General features: G+C 50.7%; 1 protein-coding gene across 1 annotated transcript in view; it reads left to right on the top strand.

Annotated features, from left to right (window-relative positions):
- VWA2 (von Willebrand factor A domain containing 2) overlaps nt 1–20,298 on the top strand; it is a 28,214-nt gene that overhangs the window by 5,285 nt on the left and 2,631 nt on the right. The window contains exons 3-10 of the mRNA XM_040992493.1: nt 479–612; nt 7,046–7,155; nt 11,159–11,353; nt 13,837–13,970; nt 14,518–14,650; nt 16,590–16,645; nt 18,249–18,356; nt 18,880–19,452. Coding sequence (XP_040848427.1) covers nt 479–612; nt 7,046–7,155; nt 11,159–11,353; nt 13,837–13,970; nt 14,518–14,650; nt 16,590–16,645; nt 18,249–18,356; nt 18,880–19,452 — 1,443 coding nt within the window. The remainder of the gene's footprint in view (nt 1–478; nt 613–7,045; nt 7,156–11,158; nt 11,354–13,836; nt 13,971–14,517; nt 14,651–16,589; nt 16,646–18,248; nt 18,357–18,879; nt 19,453–20,298) is intronic.

Below are 20,298 nucleotides of genomic sequence, written 5' to 3'. Positions count from 1 at the left end.
CCTCGCCATTAAACTTGTGAAGTCACTAAAAATAAGTAGTGATCGGTTTGGGGGTGGTTGTCAGACTGACAGCAATTTACACACCCGTGTGTTCACAGCACCTGTTACCCTATAGGAAAGGCACAGTCTGTGCTGGCTGGGACTTGGGGCTGGCAAGGGGCTGGGCTAGAGCATGGCCCTCTGGAGACTGGCATCAAGGCTGCTCTGTCTCACAGTCTAGCCCAGGAGACCTCCCGGAGCTCCAGTCTAGTGGAGGGACTTGTCCCACAGTCAGAGCCGTGTGAGGGCCTGTCTGCAAGCATCATGTCCGTTGTGGGCGGGAGCTCCCTGCTCTGGGGGATGCTGCCTCCTCTGTAGTGTTGCCTTTGCCGTGTCTCGCTGAGGGCTGCAGCCTGGCCCACTGCAAGGTTCCTGCCTTGCTGAATTGCTGCTAAATGGCACAGAGGCTGATTGTCGCTGTCTGTCCTGCTCTCCCCAGTGATGCGCTGCTCGGCGGCAGTGGACGTCCTGTTTCTGTTGGATGGCTCACACAGCGTCGGGAAAGCAGGCTTTGAAAGGTCCAAGCACTTTGCCATCACCCTCTGTGATGCCCTGGACATCAGCCCCAACAGAGTGAGTAGAGGTTTTTGTATTCAAGCACGTTTGATTGCAAGTGACAAAGTGAGTCTTACGCAACAGCCAGCATTTGCTGGCCTGTGGAACCAGGAAGAGGTAGGGAGTGACTGACTCCTGTTTCCAGGCTTAGTGTGGCTGCTGTGCATTCCTCATGGCTCCCGCTCAGTTCTGCTTGCGCTGGTTGGCTTCCTTCCCTGGTTTCACTCACAAGGTGAAAGTGTCCCTGCATTGTCTTTCAAGAAAACAGAAGACTTCTTTCCTTGTAGAGCCAAGAAAAAAAAAAAGTCCCAGGGAAGGTTCTGATTGGACAGGCTAAAGTCGCACAATAATGCCTTGACCAATCACAGCAGTCCAAGGGAAGAGTCTGGCTGACTTATCCCACTGTGTATCCACATGATAGGACAGGAGTGAATACCCGGGTTTGGTTTCTCACTGAAATGAGAAGTGGTGTGTGTAGAACAGTGTGACAGGGTGAACCCGCTGAGCAGACCCAAAGTGCAAGTCCATCAGCAGCCTGGAGTCTGCCCATGGTGCTCACCTCCCACCTGCCGTGTTCACAGCAGAGCCACCACTCTGGCCCCAGGACGGGCAGCCAGCACAGGCATTTCTTAGTTTCTAAAAGAGGTGTTTGAACAATCCCACAGAAGAACAGGTGGTCAGGGCCTAGCGCAGAAGCCTAGCAGCTAAAGTCCTTGCCTTGTACGTGCCAGGATCCCACCCACATGGGTGCTGGTTCATATCCTGGCAGCCCTGCTTCCCATCCAGCTCCCTGCTTGTGACCTGGGAAAGCAGTTGAGGACGGTTCAAAGCCTTGGGACCCTGCCCCCGTGTGGGAGACCTGGAAGAAGTTCCTGACTTCAGGAATCATCAGATGAAAGATCTTCCTCTCTGTTTCTCTTCCTCTCTGTAAATCTGCCTTTCCAAAAGAAATAAAAATAAATCTTAAGAAAAAAAACAGCAGGTGGTCAGCACAGATGTTGCCTGGATGGGTGTGTGAAGATGCCCAGGGCCAGTGCCAGTCCAGGTAGTAGTGAGCCTCCTCCTTGCCATACCAGTATTTCATTTCCTGGTCAGCAAAAGTCCAAAGTTGGGTGAACACATCTGCAGGAGACGGGAATTCTCATGTGTCACAGGTGGCAGGGAGATGGGCGGGGGGAGGTGAAACCCTCACAGTCTCTGTGGGAACAGTACGTTGGCCTCCGTGAAAGTGATGTAGGCTTAGACCCCTTGATCTGCTTCCAGGAGCTTTTTCTATTGATCTATTGATACTCCCACCCATGCAAAGTGACATCCACATAGTGTCTGTCGCAGCAGTATTTATGGTTGTATATGATTTCACGTTGCCCAGGTGTCCCTTGGCAGGGGAGAGGCAAGTCCATGGCAGGCACTCCTATACTAAAAGAGCAAACTCCTGCATGGAAAGATACCAGAACCTGCTACGTAGAAAAAGAAAGTTGTGCATGGTGTGCAGAAGATGTGGCTTTGAGTCTGTATTTGTCTTTCCATGCACACCGAGGGACTTATGAGTGACCTCCCATTGATAGGGAACTGAGCAGACAAGGCACACATTCAAGGAGAGATAGATGTACAGATGTTTCCAACCTGTAGGTTTTCAACCTTGTGAACTTACTCAAAAAAACAAGTAAAAAAAAAAAAAGCAACACTTTGGTCTGGAAAGCTATAGTTACCTGAAAACAAGATGAGGTACTTACAGATCAAGACAGGAAATGCTATTTTTGGAGGCAAGCCTCACGAACTCTAGGATTTAGAAGCAAATGTGACCTTAAGAGGACCAGGTGGTCTCTTAGAAGGGCATGACACTGGGTAGCAGGTGCACGTTGCCCTGGACCAAGGGCAGTCTTTCATAGTCATCAATAGTTACTGTGGCCAGTACCATTCAATCTGGTACGAGAGCTGCTGGATCTCCATCGCCCTTGCGCCCAAAGGAGTCCCTGTGAAGTTGCGGTAGCTCTACACAGAGGAAGTGGTACAAAGGTCAGACACTGTTGACTTGGTGTTTGGGAGATGAGGAAACATGCTCAGGGAGGGTAAGCAACTGCCTGGGGTCACATGGCAGTCTCAGGAGATGGCTAACTGTGGAAGAATTGAGGTTCTTGACCCTGAGCCCAAAATTTGCTCTGTTGGGCCTTTTGTCTCCCTCCTAGCAGGTGGCTTTCTGCACTACCACACAACAAATGGATAGCCAGCATTGTGGCAGTGTGTGCTGCAGGGAGGTTAAGAAAGCCATCACAAGAAACTTTCTGGCTGGTGTTGTGGGCAGCAGACACCCTGAATTCATGGAGCTTAATCTCAGTGTTGTGATTGGGTGCAGCCAATTCATGGCTAGAACCTGCTTGTCAGGTCCAGTCTGCTCTGGTCCCTCCTGCCTCCTGTGCCATTCAAGTAAATTGACAGTGTGGAAAAGCACCTGGCCCGTCCTGCCTCCTATTGTGCTAGTTTAGTTGAATAAAACCACAGGGAAACTTGGGGCTTCAGAAGCTCCCTTCCTGCCACTTAATTGAATGTGTGGAAACTTCGTCCTGTACAACTCTCCATCTGGTTGGAGGGTGCACGGCTCAGTAGTTCCTGGAGTGTAGTGGAAGCTGCTCTCGCTAAGCTTGGGCAACAAAGACTCCTCCTAACATCCTACACTTGTGTCGGGTGTGATCTCTCACACTCCGTAACAGTGTTGCTAGACCACATCTAGGCTGTAGTGCCGAGTGCTGGGGCTGATCTTCAGATACTGGTCGAGCAGACACTGCTTATGATAAGGACAGTGAGAAGCCTGGGAACATCCATAGATAAGAGAAGCTGCTTATCATTTTTATATGAAAGAGGATTCAGAATGGCCATTTATCTTGCAGAGATCTGTTTACTAGAAAGGCAAAGCTCTCGCATCTGATTGGTTCACTCACCAAATAGTTACAAGAGCTGGTAGACCAGGCTGAAGCCAGGAGCCTAAAGCTCCAGCTGCATCTCTCATGTGGAGGTAGGGGACTTGGGCCATTTCCTGATGCCTTCCCAGAAGCATTAGCAAGGGGCTGAATTGGAAGTGTAACAGGACTTGAACCAATGTCCATTTGGGGTGCCTGTAATGCCAGCTTATCATGCTGTGCCACAACATTGGCCCCTAGAATGACTTTTCTTAAGAGAGTAGAATGTAGGCATTCAGGAAATCAGAAATGCACTAACCCTGAGGGGGGCTTTTAACAGCTAGATGGGGGGAACAGAGGACTTAGGAGTCTATTTGGATGAGTAAGTGAGCACTGGGGCTCCTGACCAAAGTGCTGAGTCCATCGGCATGCTGGGTGAAGGGTTTGCCCTGGGCCATCCCTTTGGTGACTTCAAATTGCACGCTTTTGCAGCTGTGTCTTTTTGTTGCATCCAAGGGATTTGGTGGCACCTCTCAATGCTGTGGTTCTCAAGGAGAAATTGTCATGTAGCTGAAAATTAAGGCTTTCTCTGGATTCCCTGCTGTTGAGTTGGATTTTAAGGTGTTTGAAGCCTTCTTTTTCAAAGCTGCAGACTCCGCTTCCTGCCTCTGATTTGCACAGGGGTGATTACAGTGTGTGAAGAACAAGAGGCTGGCTTCTGAGCCCAGGGTAGACACAAGATAAAAGGCAACTATTTTGCTTGCAAACCATCAATTAAACGAAATGCCTTAACTATTGATTTCAGCTGTTGGACTCTTGTTTTCAAGTTGCACATTTCCTGTTTAACACCAGTCCATACACCCAGCTGTTGGTCTGTAGGGAGTTGTGTGGGTTTTTTTTTTCTTCTCAAGTAATTCACTCATGTGCCTTCATAGCAATATGCACAGGGAGGTGTATTCTTCCCACCCACGCATTCTCCTCTTTCCTCAAACCACTCCTGCCTGTTTTCCTGCATCTCCTTCCAGAATTACTTCACGCCAATGTTAGTAGGATACACGTATTATCCCCTCCCTTTTATGCAAAGGGCAGCCCACCACATGCATTGTTCTTCTCTTGCATTTTCCTCTTTATGGTATCTTAGAAATCTTTCCATATATGTATGCGCTACAGGTAATTCATTTTTCAGACATAAGGATTTACCAAGTTCTAATTATTGCAAATGTACTCAGACCTGGTAAATGTGTCATCTTGGGGAATGTATCTGTAGGATAAATTTCCAGTGGCCCTGTATTTTAACATTTTGATTTATTTGAAAGGCAGAGTGACAGAGATGGATGGAAGGGAGTGAGAGAAAGAGAATGAGAATATGACATGTCCCAGTATCCTCACAGCCAGGGCTCAGCCAGGCTGAAGCACAGACCCAGTATCTCCATCTGGATCTCCTTCGTGATAGCAGGTGCTTGGGTAACAAGCCCCTGTGTCGTCCTCAACTGTCTTCCCAGGCACATTAGCAGGGAGCTGGATCAGGAGTAGTCAGAACTTGAACCGGTGCTCAAATGGGATACCAGTATCAAGACGAGAACTTGCTAGACCACAACACTGGTCCCCAGTTACTGATTTTCAGCAAACACTGACATACTGCCCTGGGTAGATGCTAAGCCAGTTTGCATTCTTGCCAGCTGTGGTAGAGGGTGCTGGTTGCTACCACATCGTTGTATCTGACATCTGGCTACACTGAGGTGAAACAAATGGCATCTCTGTGTGAGCAGGTCAAGCACCTGCCTGCCCCACATGAAAGAGCCCTCTGCACGTCCTGCTGTGCCCTCTGCACGTCCTGCTGTGCCCTCTGCACGTCCTGCTGTGCCCTCTGCTGGTGTCCTTTGCTTCCTCTTGGATCCCTGGTCTTCAACATACTGATTCCAAGGAAACTTTTTCTCCAATGAGAGTTGCAAATAATTTGTCCAGTGCGCCTTCATTTTTAGTTGTGTTAAGATGTGTTTGGTTCTGTTGAAGTTGCTCCCTCCCTCCACCAATTTAGTCAGATTTGCTCCCCTTTCCTTTGTAAGGCTTATAGATTTTAAATCTTTTGCCCTTCCACTCTCCTTTTCATTCTGATGATAAAGTGATTTCCCAAGAGTTGACATAGGATTTTCACGTCTAGGTTTCTTTCTTTAAGATTTATTTATATTTTATTGGAAAGGCAGATATACAAACAGGAGGAGAGACAGAGACGAAGATATTCCCTCCGATGGTTCACTCCCCAAGCGGCTACAATGGCTGGAGCTGCGCTGATCAGAAGCCAGGAGCCAGGAGCTCTTCCAGGTCTCCCACACAGGTGCAGGGTCCCAAGGCTTTGAACCATCCTCAACTGCTTTCCTAGGCCACAAGCAGAGAGCTGAATGGGAAGCGAGGCTGCCAGGATTAGAACCAGAGCCCATGTGGGATTCCTGCATGTTCAAGGCAAGGACTTTAGCTGCTATGCTATCACTCTGGACCCTAGGTTTCTTTTTTAAAGATTTTTTTAGTTTTTTTATGGCGCAATTCCATAGGCTCTGGGATTTCCCTTACCCTCTCCTAAATTCCCTTCCACCACATGATGTCCCTTATGTCACCACAGTAGTACAGTCCTTCATAAGCAGTCATAAGTCTATCATTCTGCTTTTTAAGTGTGTCCTGAGATTGCTAGTATAGACAATGGCAGAGTCCAGCATCCCATTGTCGAGATATGTTTAACAGTCTCATTGGGAGTCCATCTTTGATTTGGAAGTAGAAATGCATACTGCATGTATCTTTACATCTGGATATGATAGTCTCTCATTTATACAGTTACTATGCATTTCCTTAAATTAAAAGCCATAAAACAAAATCAGCAACAGGAATAAAGTTAAAAAAATTTACAGTGCCATGAAGTTAAATAACATGCTACTGAATGACCAATGTGCATGACTATGTTTCTTACATTTAAATCTCGAATACCCTTTCGATTTATTGAGAGCTCCAGGGAAGCAGCATCCCTGCCGTGGAGATGGTGCAGCTCAGGTGAACTGTCCAGGGTAATTGCCTTGGGAGCTGTGGGTCAAAAGATTGAAGTGAAGGCAGCATGATATCTCAACAGGCTAATCTTCTGCCTGCAAGAGTCCCAGCCACTCCATTTCCAATCCTCCCTATTTGTGACTGGGAGAACAGCAGAGGATGACCCAGGTCCTTGTGCCCCTGCACACATGGGAGACCTGGGTGAGGCACCTGACTTATCAGCTCAGCTCTGCCTCCATCAATAGAGGGAGGATCTTTCTCTGTCTATTCTTCTATCTTAAATGTTCCTTTCAAATAGGAATAAATACTTTTTTTAAAAAATCAAACTGGAGTTGACAGTGCAGGACACAGCAGCTTTAACAGATCCTTCTAGAATCTTTCACTGATCTGCGGATCTTTTGGTGTGACTGGCACTGTTTGTTGAGTAGTGGGTGGATGGGTCATTCATCTTATCTTTGTTTTTCTCTTGGGAATATTTTTGACTTGACTTTGTCTTGGGCTCTGGGTCCTCTTTCCTGCTGCAGGTCCGAGTGGGAGCCCTGCAGTTTGGTTCTGCTCCTCATCTGGAATTCCCCTTGGATGCGTTTCCCACCAGACAGGAAGTGAAGGCAGAAATCAAAAGGATGGTTTTCAAGTATGTATGGACAGACACCCTTGTGGTCAGGATGAAACTAACTGTTGTTAGTCTGACCCTGCCCTTGGTCTCACATAAGGGACAATTTCTAGGCCCCCAGCTATGCACAGGGGCAGGGGCAAGAATTCCCTTTTCCAGGCTATGCCTCTTCAAAGTGATACTGTGAGAATTCAACTGCAAAGAAAAAAATAGCATTTGCTGATGTTCTGTGTGGTTATGAGTTGGCTGTGAGAGAGGCCTGATGAAAAGTCCAGACCAGGGTGAAGAGCTTGCAGTGGTTGGGAGACTGTAAGTTCTCTACACACACACCCTTTGAAGACATGGATGAGGTAGTGTCATGACTCCTCGGGTATGTGTGTGTGCCTTTTTTTTTCTCATGGATGATGCAGGTGTACATGTATTTGTGTTTAAATGTATACATGCACATCATGTATGTGTTATGGACATGCATTTGTCCATCTATGAGTGTACATATACATGCACCTGCTATGTATACCACGTCCTCCACAATTCCTCGCCAGATAGACATCGATGGCCACTTGACACTTGACACTTTGATCTCCAATCTACTCTGGTTTCTGTTGCCCCACAAACTTGTGTCCCCTGAAATCATGCTGGGGTCCATGGTCAAAGTTATTCATGGTCATTGTTCTTGCCAAGTACCCAAACCCTGAGGTCGTTCTTCCAGCCACAAGCCTGTCTGTCTGTCCCTGGTACTCTTCAGGCTACAGCAAGACCTCTCAAAGCCATATAGTCTTGAGAGAGACTCTGGAGATCCCTAAAGATGTGATCACAGACTGTTCATCCCAGCCATTTCCTCTGCCCATGAGTGTCTGGAATGGGGTAAGTCATGTGCAGGAAAGCACAAAAGGAAAAAAAAAACCACTAATTTTAAACTCCATTTGTGCACACCACTGGCCTTTCCTTCTTCCCTAGGAGTCTTCTGCCACTGGACTCTTTGAGAATTGGTTGAGCCCAGACACTCAAAGCAGCACAAATGGAGAGAGCTTTTAAAGCCACGTGTGTCAGGATTGTGCAGGGGAGTGTGTTCATGCAGTTGCCTGGGTTTCCTGCCAGGTTAACTGAGTCTTTCTCTGGCCAGGGCAGAGACACTCAAGGATCTGCACCTGCAAGAGTTATCCCCACCCCCACTCCACCCTGTTCCCTATGCTTGTTGAGCACAACTCTAGCAGCTTTGTTGAATTATAATTTATACACCATGGAGTTCACAGACTTAATGACTATAATTCAATGGTTTTGAGTCACAAGTTATACAACTATTGCCATAATGTAATTTTGAACATTTTCATCATCTCCAAAAGCAACCTTTGAAATAGATGCTTCTCCAAAGATGGTAAACAAATGACCAGTAAGTGTATGAAAACATGAAAGAAATACATGACATAAAAGAAATACAACTCAGAAGCACAATGCAATGTCAGGCTAAAATGAACGACAATAGCAGGTGTTGATAAAGATGTGGAGAAATTGGAACCATGACGCACTGTAGAGTAACATAGCCATGTTCAAAGCAGTTTGCATATTCTCAAACATGTTACGCAGAAATGCCATATGACCCAGCAGTTCCTCTCTAAGAGAACCATGAACATATGCCACTCTAAGGCTTGTTCATTGATGTTGAGACCTGCACGAATGGAAATCACTCCAGAATGGAGACAGCGCAGTTGTCCAACTGATGAATAAACAGGTATATGATATATTTATGCACTGGAATAGTGCTCAGCCATGAAAATGAATGATATGTTGCTACATGCTATCACATGGCTGGACCTGGAAAATACTATGCTAAGATGAAAGAAGCAAGACCCAGAAAGTAACCTTTTGTATCACCCCGTTAAAACAGTTCTTATCATTTATTTGACATGCAGAGAGACGGATAGGAGATAAGCAGATATTCAGCCCTGCTCTCATCTGAAATACTAAACAAATTGCACAGGATTTGGCACAGGGAGACACACGGGTGATTGTCTAGTGGCTGGTCTGCCACTTACTTTACACAGAAGCCACATGTGGTCTGACCAGGGTACTGGGGGGCATGCAGCTAGTCCAGCGGGCCCCACCCAACCCTGCATCCCCCTCGGTCATCAGTCTCATTGCAGGTGTGCTGAGAATCCTACGGGCTGGGTAAAGTTGTTCACAACATGAAACTCAGACACATGGAGAAACAGGGAGACCCTGGGGCAGAAGAAGCCTCTTCGTATGGCTGGGAAAGTTCTTCCCGGGATGGCTGCAGGGGACCATGGAGGAGGCAAGGGGACAGAAACTGAATGTTGGCTGCAGTGGTGGGGTCACTCAGGTCACGGGAAATAAGAGCAGGCACCGTGAATCAGTGCTGAGGAATGCGGCTGAATGGGAGTGAGGGCTCCTGCCCTCCCACAGCACCAGGGCGCTTTTTTTTTTTCCTTTGCACTGAAATTTTCAATGCTGGTCTGGTTGGCATCACTGCCTACACCTAGGACACTTGCCTTTCCAGATCAAGGCCGTCCTTACCCTCTACCCCCACAGATCATGCTTTGAGATGCTTAAGAAGGTATTCTGACAAAGACCATGTTGAAACTTTGCAAGAAGTTTAGAAAATATTACAGTGAAGCTTCCCGTTGTTGCTTCCCAGGAGGACGTAAGAGCAGATAAGACACAGCTGCTGCTGAGTGATCCACTAGAAGTTTATGGTCTCTGGCAGCTGTGGCCTGGGCGCCCCACACACTCATCTCCTGGTGCCTTGACCCTGGTTCTCTGAAGCTGAAGTTTCCACACTCATCTCTAGTTTTCTCATGAACGCTACAGGTCTCCATCACTTGAGCTTAAAGCCTCTTCTATCCTTTGTTGATGTCTTAAACTATAGTCATATTTCAGCATAGCTTATAGAACAGAATTGGTTTTTTTTTAACTTATTTGATGCACACTTTGTGTAAAGATGTTTTTTCATGTTGATTTGTTTAATGATGGTATCATAATGTGAAAGGATCTATCCGCCACAGTGCTTTTATCAATCTCCCAAGGGGAAGATGGAGGTTGGTTCTAGGGCTTTGGTCTGTTTGCTTTTGAAAGCTTTGAGTTTTCTGTACCTACAGTGGTTTTCTGATGCAGTAGTTTCCAAAATCTGTTCCGTGGTTTGCCTGAATCTGAATCATTTGGAAGGTGTTGCTTTAAGTGGAGAGCACATTAGAATGATGTGAGGGCTGATTAAAGGCGCATGCTGTCTTTAGAATTGGAGTATAATTAATCAGTCTAAATGTGCCTCCATCATTACAGTCTGGGCCGCCTGCCTTAGGATGATGCTCCCACCAGCTTTTCCCCATGTATGTACAGTGAGCTAGTTCCTGAGACGATTCCTTCACTTTGTATCTTGTCGCTCATGCTAACATGGACTGCCTGGCACCTGCCCAAAGGTTTGACTGCAGCGTGGATGGTGTACAGCTTGGTGGCCCCGAATGCATTGCCATGCAGTTATGTTCGTTTTCAGCTGATGTTTGAAACTGGCATGTCTCTTTCTGGGCCTCCTGTTTCAAGATTTGGTAGTGATATTGTTCTGGGATTCTAAAGTCAGGCAGCAGTCCCAGAATTGGGCTGACCTAGGGAAGTAGAGAGCATTAAAACCCAGCAAATAGGGAACCAGCAGCATCCTGGAGGGGAGGGACAGGATTGTGACTGCTGTCACCTGCCCTGATCTGGGGGCACTCACACCACTCAGGCATTGCCAGCCCAGAGTCATCATGGGACCTGAGAGGGGAGGGCAGGTGGAAACAGCCCATGTGCACCGTGAGCATCATTGTCATTTTATATAGCAGAGACGGGCAAGGCGCTCCCTAGATCCACAGAGCATGCTCACTTCTGTCTCTTGTTGCCGGGAGTCAGGTGGTGGAGTTTCAATGGCCAGAAAACACTGCTGTTTGACTGACGATGCACTTTCCTGCTGACTCCAAGCTCTCGTCCCAGCCTTACTGACTTTTCTTGTTTCTTTTTCTCTTGTGTGTATCGTCAGAGGTGGGCGCACAGAGACGGGCCTCGCTTTGAAATACCTTCTGCATGGTGGCCTCCCCGGGGGCAGAAATGGCTCTGTGCCCCAGCTCCTCATCATTGTCACAGATGGGAAGTCCCAGGGACAGGTGGCACTGCCGGCCAAGCAGCTGAAAGAGAGGGGCATCACTGTGTTTGCTGTGGGGGTCCGGTTTCCCAGGTAAGACCTTTCATCCTGGATCAGCCCTCATGCAGCTGTTCCAGGGACTGCATCAAGAGAAGGGAGCCAGAGAAGCCATCCTGGGCCTTGCGTGCACCTGTCTCAGCCTCTCTTTACGGTTTTGCCTGATGCCCAGGACATCCTGATCCTTGGGAACTGGGAAGTCTGCGGCGTCTCTTGCTTCGTCTGAACCTTTAGCTGCAGGTGGGAGGCACTCGACTCTAATGTGGGTAACATTGCAGACTCCTGGCGCCACCTTGCTCCCCAGGGCAGGTGGGCAGCTCAGGACCAGGATGGTTCTCTGGTCCACCAGATTCTAGTCAGCCCATGTCACAGCCCATACTGGGGAACAGGGGTACGGGGTCTATGTCTCTCCCTTCCTCTCCAGCTGCATATGTCCAGATCCTGGAGGACATAGGTCCTTCCAACTCTTAAACCACCCCCACAATGGACACGACATGCACTCTGCAGGTCGCTAGTTACTGTGAGAGGATTTGAGGTGCTGTGCCTGCAAATGCTGCTCTTCGATGATTCTCTTAATTTTAGTTTATTGTTGTCTCGGTCATACAGGTTGTGTTCCTCATGCCAGGAGCTGTTTTGTGTTCCTGGGTTATGGAGACAACAATTCAAAGGTCCTTCATTTATAAAAAATATTTTTTATTAGAAAGGCAGATTTATGGAGAGGAAAAGAGAAAGATCTTTCATTTGCTGATTCACTTTCCAAGTGGCTGCAATAGCTGGAACTGAGTCTGTTAAAAGCCAGGAGCTTTTTCCAAGTCCTCCATGTGGCTTCAGTGGCCCAAGGAGCCATCTTTTGCTGCTTTCCCAGGCCATAAGCAGGGAGCTGGATCGGAAGTGGAGCAGCTGGGACATGAACCAGTGCCCATATGGATGCTGGTACTTGTAGGCAGAAGATCAATCAGTTGAGCCATTGTGCAAGCCCCAGTCCCCGCACTCTCGATGCTTTCATTTAGGAAAGGAATTGGATAACAAGTGGATGAATAAACCTGTACAAGTGTACTCCAGAAAGCTTGCAGGAAGATGCAGTCAAAAGACAAATTTACTTGACTGCCTAAAAAATTTGAAATGCACGCATGGTCTTTTCGTAGTATGCTTTTTGCACTGTCTTCAAGAGCCCTCGTAATTTCAGGTGAAAATAGAACTCAAAGCATAAAGGGTTGAAAATGAGATGGGGTCTGGAGAGGGCAGCTCTCTTAGCTGTGGGGATCTGGAAGGACTTTGAGGAGCTGACCTTTGAGCAGAGACTTGGGTGAGGTAAGAAACAAGCCCTCAAGGTAGCAGGGAGAGGAGCAAGAGCATCAGGTGAATGGCAGGTGCACAGGCCATGAGGCCATTGCAGACTCAGCGTGTGTGACAGCAGCAAGGCAGCTGGGGAATGGCTGGTGCCCAGCAAGTGAAGGGAGAAGGGTAGAGAAATACGTTGGGTGAGATGAGGGGTCTTGGTTGCCGAGACTTGGCTGCAATATATGGCAAGGATGTGGGAGTTCACTGTGGCTTCGGTGGGAGGCCTTGGAGCATTCTGAGCAGGGACATGACATCTTTAGAAGCTCACACAGGCTGCTTGGAGCAGGGGTGGGGGTTGGGAGAGGCCATAGATGGGGCAGCGGCGAAGGAATGGGTTGAGAGGTCTTTGCTACACTTTATGCAAGAGTTAAAGGGAAGCAGCATGGGTGCGCTATGAAGGCAGAGCAGTGGAACAGCTGGTGAACTGGAGGGGAGGGCATGGTTGGGTCTAAGCCCCAGAGGGACTGTTGGGACCATTTACTGACATGGGAAAGATAAAGTTGGGGGAAGGACGTGGGAGTGGAGCTGTGTTCTTGATATTTCAGCAGACACGTGGCCGTAAGACTTGGGAGTGAAGAGAGAGGCTAGTGCTGTGGTGCACTGGGTTAAGCTATCACCTGCAATGCTGGCATTCCATATAGGTGCTGGTTTAAATCTTGGCTGCTTCACTTCTGATTCAGCTTCCTGCCAATGTGCCTAGGAAAGCAGTAGAAGATCACCAGTGTGCTTGAATCCCTGCATCTACATGTGAGAACCTGAAGAGGCTCCTGGCCTCAGCATGGCCCAGCCCTAGCCAATGGGGGCAATGAACCAATGTATGAAAGACCTCTTTCTCAGAAAGATTTATTCATTCATTTGCAAGGCAGAGTGATGGGGAGAGATCTTTCATCTGCCCATTTACTCCAAAATAGTGGCAACATTCAGGTCGGTCTTCCACGTGCATGGTGGGAGCCCCAGGACCTGGGCCATCATCTGCCTGCCCACCCAGGTGCATCAACAGGGAGCTAGGTTGGAGTGGAGCAACTGGGACTAGAACCAGGCTCAACCTACAAGTGATCCCCTGGGGAGTGGGTTCAGAAAGGAACAATCCTCAATGACCAGCGTGTAGCTGGAAGAAAGTGAAGGAGGCTGAGGAGCTCTGGGGTGTGGCCTGGTGAGCCCTTGGAGCTTCCTGGCAGGTGGGAGGAGCTGCACACCCTGGCCAGCGAGCCTTGGGAGCAACACGTGCTGTTGGCAGAACAAGCGGATGACGCGACCAACGGCCTGCTCAGCACCCTCGCCCATTCTGCCCTGTGCACCATCCATGCTCCAGGTAAGGCCCTCCAGCCTCGCAGGCTTACCCGGAACAAAGTGGGAAGTGGGGTGGGGAAGGGAATGTTGGGTTCTGATAACCTGTGTCCTGGGCTGTGTTCTGTCTCCCAGCATCCCACTCCGGGTTTCCCAGCTAGGCACTCTGAGCTTGGCTCTGTGGAGGGTAGTGGGGCAGGAAAAAGGACCTACAGCTTGAGACCCACATTTGTAGGATCCTCCTCGTCCCCTAGCTTGAATCCACTCCTGCTGCCTTGATCGGCGAGCATAGGAAGGCACTGGACATGGGCCAAGCTCCTTGTCTTCTGTGGTCTTTGCTCAGGTCCACCCAGAGCTAGAGTAGAGCTGTTTCCAAAGCCCTGGAAGTGTGCACAGGCCTTATAGCCGTGGCGGCTGGGCCTGCTCAGAGACTGCCCCCACTGGAGGGCTGCCCCGAGAGGCAGCCTGGAGATCAGGGCTGGAACTCCCAGAGCTGCTGCTCTGAAAAGCAGGGGTGAGGGGAGGAGGTGAGAGGTCTTGCCCTTCCCACACTCTCTCTCCATCTCCATCAGACTGCCGGGTGGAGGCCCACCCCTGTGAACGCAGAACGTTGCAGACGGTCAGAGAGCTCGCTGGCAGCGCCCCCTGCTGGAGAGGCTCCCGACGGACGGACGCTGTGATGGCTGCACACTGTCCCTTCTACAGGTGCGTCCGTAGGGTCTCAGGCAGTCCGGTGGGAAAGGGGAACAGAGCCCGGCACTGTGATACCGGACAGATCAGAGGGAGGGGAACAGCGAACGGTGAGGTACCCACAGGGGCTCTGGAAGTCTGCCAAGGAGCCAGAAGCTGTCCTCAGGCCGTTGTTGTGTCATAATGCCTTCCTTTGAGCATTGCTGCAGGTGGGGAGGGATGATGGGTTCCTGGGGAGTAGAACTCAGGTGCTCCCCTGCACCTGCTCCCTTGCCCTCCCTGGTCCACTCCTTGCTGCTGCAGGCCATCTGCCACATGGTGCCTCTCAAACCCACTGTGTCTTTGCCTTGGGGTCCCACAGCGGCAAGGAGTACATGGTGTGTCATGGGGGCAAGAAACAGAGTGAAAGAATCCAGAGATCTGGAGTGACTTGCCTTTGAATGGCTGTGACCTGCACTGGGTCACAAGAAACCGGACCTGTGGTTTTGGGTCATGCCTAGGCTGCCAGAGGCTAGCTTTTTTCAGCACCAGAGCACGCTAGTAAAGGGAGTGGCATTTGTTCTTTCCCCAGTGAGCAGTCTGAGGGACTGATGTGAGCCCAGCCATGAGAAGGCAGGCACAGTCCCTGCCCTCAGGAAGCCCTGGTTTAGAGCAGTTGGACGAGGTGGCCTGTGGCTGGCCTGAGCCATCATGGTGTTGGGCTATTTGATGTTGGGGAGGTGAAAGCCCAACTCGGGTACTCCAGCAGGTGGCAGGGAACCAATCATTTGAGCAATTCCCATTGCCTCCCAGGGTCTACACTAGCAAGAATGTGGAGTCAGGAGCTGGAGCTGGGGATTGAACCCAGGAGCACCCCCATTAGATGCTGATTTCTCAAGCAGCATCTTCACCACCCAGGCCAAACACCCAGGCCAGCCCCTTGAGGTCTTAGCTGACTTGATTTTTAGCCTGTTCTACCCTAGGAAGACCCTGACACAGAGGTGAGCCAATTAACCAGCTCCTGCGGTGGGCAGCCCAGCATGGAATCTTGTTGGTACAAACTCTAGTTTGAGAATTTTAGCAAACCTAAACCCGAGAGTTTCCTTAGTGGGGGTGAGGCATACCAAAGCTCCAAGCAACAAAAGGAGGTGTCGTTCTGCCCTCTTGGGGAGTAGCTATTCCTCATACAGCTGTGCCCATCACCCCAGAGACATGGATGGCAGAGAGACCCAGAGGGCATAGTGTGTGGCTTCAGAATCCAGTGTGGGGAAGGATTATGGGTCCCAGCTCTGCCATGGTCCAGTAACTGTGTGACTTTGGGTAGCCCAATTCGGCCCCCCGGGCCCGTTTTCCACCTGGAGGAGGACAGCCTCAGCTCTTCTAGTAGCAATGGGACCCGAGGTAGCAAAGCGCACACCTGGCACAGGAAGCCCCGCCCCTGGAAATGGTGGCTATTTGGGTATCTGTGCTCAGACACAGCTGAGCCGTTGTGGAGTGTGCTGGCTGTAGCGGTCAACACACGTGCTGACCAGAGAAGCAGCACATCTGGGGAGAAGGGAAGGCTACTCATTCCCCTTACCATGTCATCAGGGGTGCAGCTGAAAACCCTGGGACCTGAAGACCAGAGAAGGTGAGGATATCGTCTGATGTCACACAGCTGGTGTCCCGCTATTCCTGCCACTCCCTCCCTGCACTGAGGGCCTCAGAAAGGAGTCGTATAAGGAACGTTACTTAACAACGGTGGTAGCCAGCTGCCCTCATCTCTTCCAACTGTGTCTGAGTAGTTGGAAACTGTCCCTAGTCTATGTGCAGACTGAAGGGTAGACGCAAAAAGGGGCCATTAGCAAGTCTGTCCGGCCCCACCTCTGAGTAGGGACATTGCGTCAGCTTCAGTGTTTGTCAGGCATCTCTGGGTTTCTGCCTTCCCTTGAAATTCTTTGTCTTCCTATCACTCTATCTCCTTGGATTCTTGCAGCTGGAAGAGAGTGTTCCTGTCTCACCCTGCCACCTGCTACAGGACCATCTGCCCAGGTAGGATCTGCCCCTTGGGCTCACCAGCTCTTCCTGGACCCAGGCTGGTGTGCAACGGGGTGTTTATAGTCAGGGGATGGGGCTGGGACTGCTCTCTGGGCAGACGGTGTTCATGCTGTATGCATCCTGCACTTGCTCAGGAGTATCCATGCACAGAGGATGGGAGACAGCGTCAGAATTGCAGCCCCCTTAGCCAGTGTTCCTTGCATTGGCGAGAGGCTGCAGTGAGGAGCAGCTCTGTAGACGGCTCAGTGTTGCCTCCCTTGTACAGTGGGTACTCATAACCTGGAATCCACGTTTTCCTCCTTCACACAATGGCGGTTATGAACCACCACAGCTGAGTGAAGACCACTGGGCAGTGCCCTTGGAAGCATTAGGCATCACTTAGCATGATTCTGCCTTGGACCATCCCAGCTCCTTCCCAGGGGTCTGAAGCATCCACTGACCTGAGAGCTGGAGGTTCCCAGAGTGTGTGGGTGGCCACCACTGTGGCTTCCCCATTGCTTCAGCACATGCAACAGATGCTCGGTCAGATGCTACTGTCCATCCGTCCGCCCGCTGTTTCCACATCGCCGCTGCAGCCCAGACAGCAGGCCCGGCTAGAAGCCCTGCGTTAGTCTTAGTATTTTTTTCATTGGCAATGTCTACCCTTCAGTGACAATGGTGTGACCTGCCAGTAACAGCTTGCATTTAGGTAAAAGGATAGAAGTTAGCAGCCACTGGTCACTACCCTGTCCACGTCCTTGGCATGCATGCACACCTGAAGGCCCTGTTTATTTTCAGTGACCCTGGAAGGGAGTTCATGTTGTACCCACTGCATTTGGTAATGATTGATAAGGAGATTGGTCAGGAGCTCACACATGGACCTTAGGGTATTGCAGATCACACACTCCAGAAGGGGCCCGTTGTTGGCACTCGCTGTGGACTCTGCATCACTTGAACTCGGCATCTGAAAGCAAACCCTGGATCGCCTGTCCAGGGAGGACTGCTTCGTGCTGAGCTCCCAGGGATAAGGTCATTTCATGCACACAGCTGCAGTGCGGAGCAGGCTCGGTCATCAGGGACAGCGAGGACACTGACACTTCAGGGATTTAGGTGCCCATGATCATGAAGCTGGCCAAGTTCATTGCTAAGCCACCTGACTATGACAAGATATGCAGGCTCATCATTCTGTGCCAGGCCACAGCGGCCATAAGGAACCACCTCAGACACAACTCGGAGCTCACAGGCGCCCCCTCCCCTAGCACCCTGAGTCCCTGAGACATCTAGGCTGCCAGTGTAATGCTACTGAGAGCTGCATGTTGGCAGCTTGGTCATCATGACCGCCCTGAACTCCTCCGGGCCTTCCCAGCAGCCATGGGGAGATGACACTGTGTCTCTAGAATCCGAGCCAGGAGCTGGGACCCACCGGGCTGTCCCCTGTGTGTCATCATGGGCCACAGCCAGCTCTTCCTCTGTGTGTGTTGCTCCTCTGCTGCAGGAGCTGAAGCTGGTTTTCTGATGGACCATGGTGGGAAGGAAGGAACTGGGTCCTGGTAGGTGGCCCTCTTGCTTCCCATGCTGGTGGACAGCGCTTGGTCATTAACAGGCATCTCCCCGCTAGGCCCCTGTGATGTCCATCCCTGCCAAAATGGAGGCACGTGTGTTCCAGAAGGGCCAGACAGATACCACTGCCTCTGCCCACCGGCCTTTGCAGGAGAAGCCAACTGTGGTACGTATGTATGGGGCTCCCGAGTCTGACCACCAAGGAACGGGTCTGCCACCATTGGCACTCCTGGGTACGAACCTGCCTTGGCCTTTGAGAGCCATTGGTCTTCCCAGTGCCCCTCTGACTCATGGCACAGCCCTCATCCAAGTGCTCCTGGAATAAATCCGTTGGGTTTCAGAGCTCCAGGCAGGACAGGAGCTCCCGACTTAGCCCTAGAATGCCCACTGCCTGATGTTTGAGCACAGCCGAGCCCGGCTGGAGGCTGAAGCCAGCCTAAACTGGTCCAGGTTCTGGATAGAATCATTTCTTCTCTCTTCCATAAAGGAGCCCCAACCCCCTTTGCTTTTAACGGTGTGGAATGATTGTACTGGTTGAACACCCCTTATCTGAAAATCTGAAATGCAAAGTGCTCCAAAATACAGAATTTTTGGAGCTCTGTTGATGCTCCAAATTTTTGGATTTGAAACTTGGTGTGTTGGTACATCTGGCAGAGCTGAACTTAGCGGTGTTGCTGTGCCTCCCACAGCCCCAAAGCTGAGCCTGGAATGCCGAATCGATGTCCTCTTCCTGCTGGATAGCTCCGCGGGCACCAGCCTGGAGGGCTTCATGCGTGCAAAGGCCTTCGTGAAGCGGTTTGCCCAGGCCGTGCTAAGCGAGGACTCCCCGGCCCGCGTGGGCGTGGCCTGGTACAGCAGGGAGCTGGTGGTGGTGGTGCCCATTGGGGAGTACCAGGACGTGCCCGACCTGGTCAGGAGCCTGGACCACATTCCCTTCAGTGCCGGACCCACTCTGACTGGCAGCGCCTTGCGGCAGGTCACCGAGCGTGGCTTTGGAAGTGCCACCAGGACTGGCCAGGACCGGCCGCGCAGGGTGGTGGTGCTGCTCACGGAGTCGCGCTCCCAGGACGAAGTGGCTGGCCCCGCACGCCATGCCCGGGCCCGAGAGCTGCTCCTGCTGGGCGTGGGCAGCGAGGCCGTGCGGGCGGAGCTGGAGGAGATCACCGGCAGCCCGAGGCACACGGTGATCTACTCAGACCCCCGGGACCTCTTCAGCCAAGTCCTCCAGCTGCAGGGGAAGCTGTGCAGCCGGCCGCGGCCAGGTGAGCTCCCACTTAACTGTTCTTCGTGTTTCCCAGTGCCTGTGCGGTAGCTTTACCTCTCCTCTTTCTCTGGCCACGTGTTGGGTCACTTCAATCTGTCAAGGAAACGACTCTAATAGCACCTTCTGAGGCTCCTATTCATTAGGGTTAAACTATCAACACCTTTATTACAGAGCAAGCTCTCCACAAATCGGGGCGTTACTGTTTATTGTTCTTGTTTCCTGGTGTCATCTACAAAGATGCCTGAATCTCCAAGTCTCCCCCAGAGCAACATCACGACCTCTCATGGCAACTTGGCATGAGAAATGCAGTCCCAGTACACACACACGCATGTACACACATGACAAATGTCTCGTGAATCGGTGCTCAGTTGCACTGCTTTCTGACTTTTTCCTCCTCTTGTCTTACGACCTGCAAGGCCAGCTTCCTGACACCTCCTTCCGCATCTGGGTCGCTGCCCCAGCTGGTAGCTCTCCACTTCCCGCTTTCTCCCTCAACACCACTCTTCCCATTTGTGTTTGTATCTCCGCCCCATAACTGTCAGCTCACTGAGGGCAGGCGTCCACCTGCTTGGTGCACATGGGGCAGCAGGTGCCCTGCGTGCAGGGGACAGGAGGTGGCGGGCGCTCTGTCATGCTCTGGCTGAAGGCACAACTAAAGACACCATGCCAATCCCAAAGCGCAGTGACTTGCAGCATCGTTGTTTATTTCTTCTACGTAGAGCGTAGAGACTAACCGGCCAGGAGGGTGGCTTGGCGATCTTGTGGTTCCTACCCTGAAACTTGGCTGGGAGAAGAGATTGAGGAAAAGAACAAGGCAGGCAACGTTGATTTACACAGTTCAAAA

This window comes from Ochotona curzoniae, unplaced genomic scaffold (assembly GCF_017591425.1).
Source record: "Ochotona curzoniae isolate NIBS_2020 unplaced genomic scaffold, NIBS_Ocur_1.0 contig_66, whole genome shotgun sequence".
Lineage (NCBI taxonomy): Eukaryota > Metazoa > Chordata > Mammalia > Lagomorpha > Ochotonidae > Ochotona > Ochotona curzoniae.
This window is presented reverse-complemented; position numbering and strand designations above follow the sequence as displayed.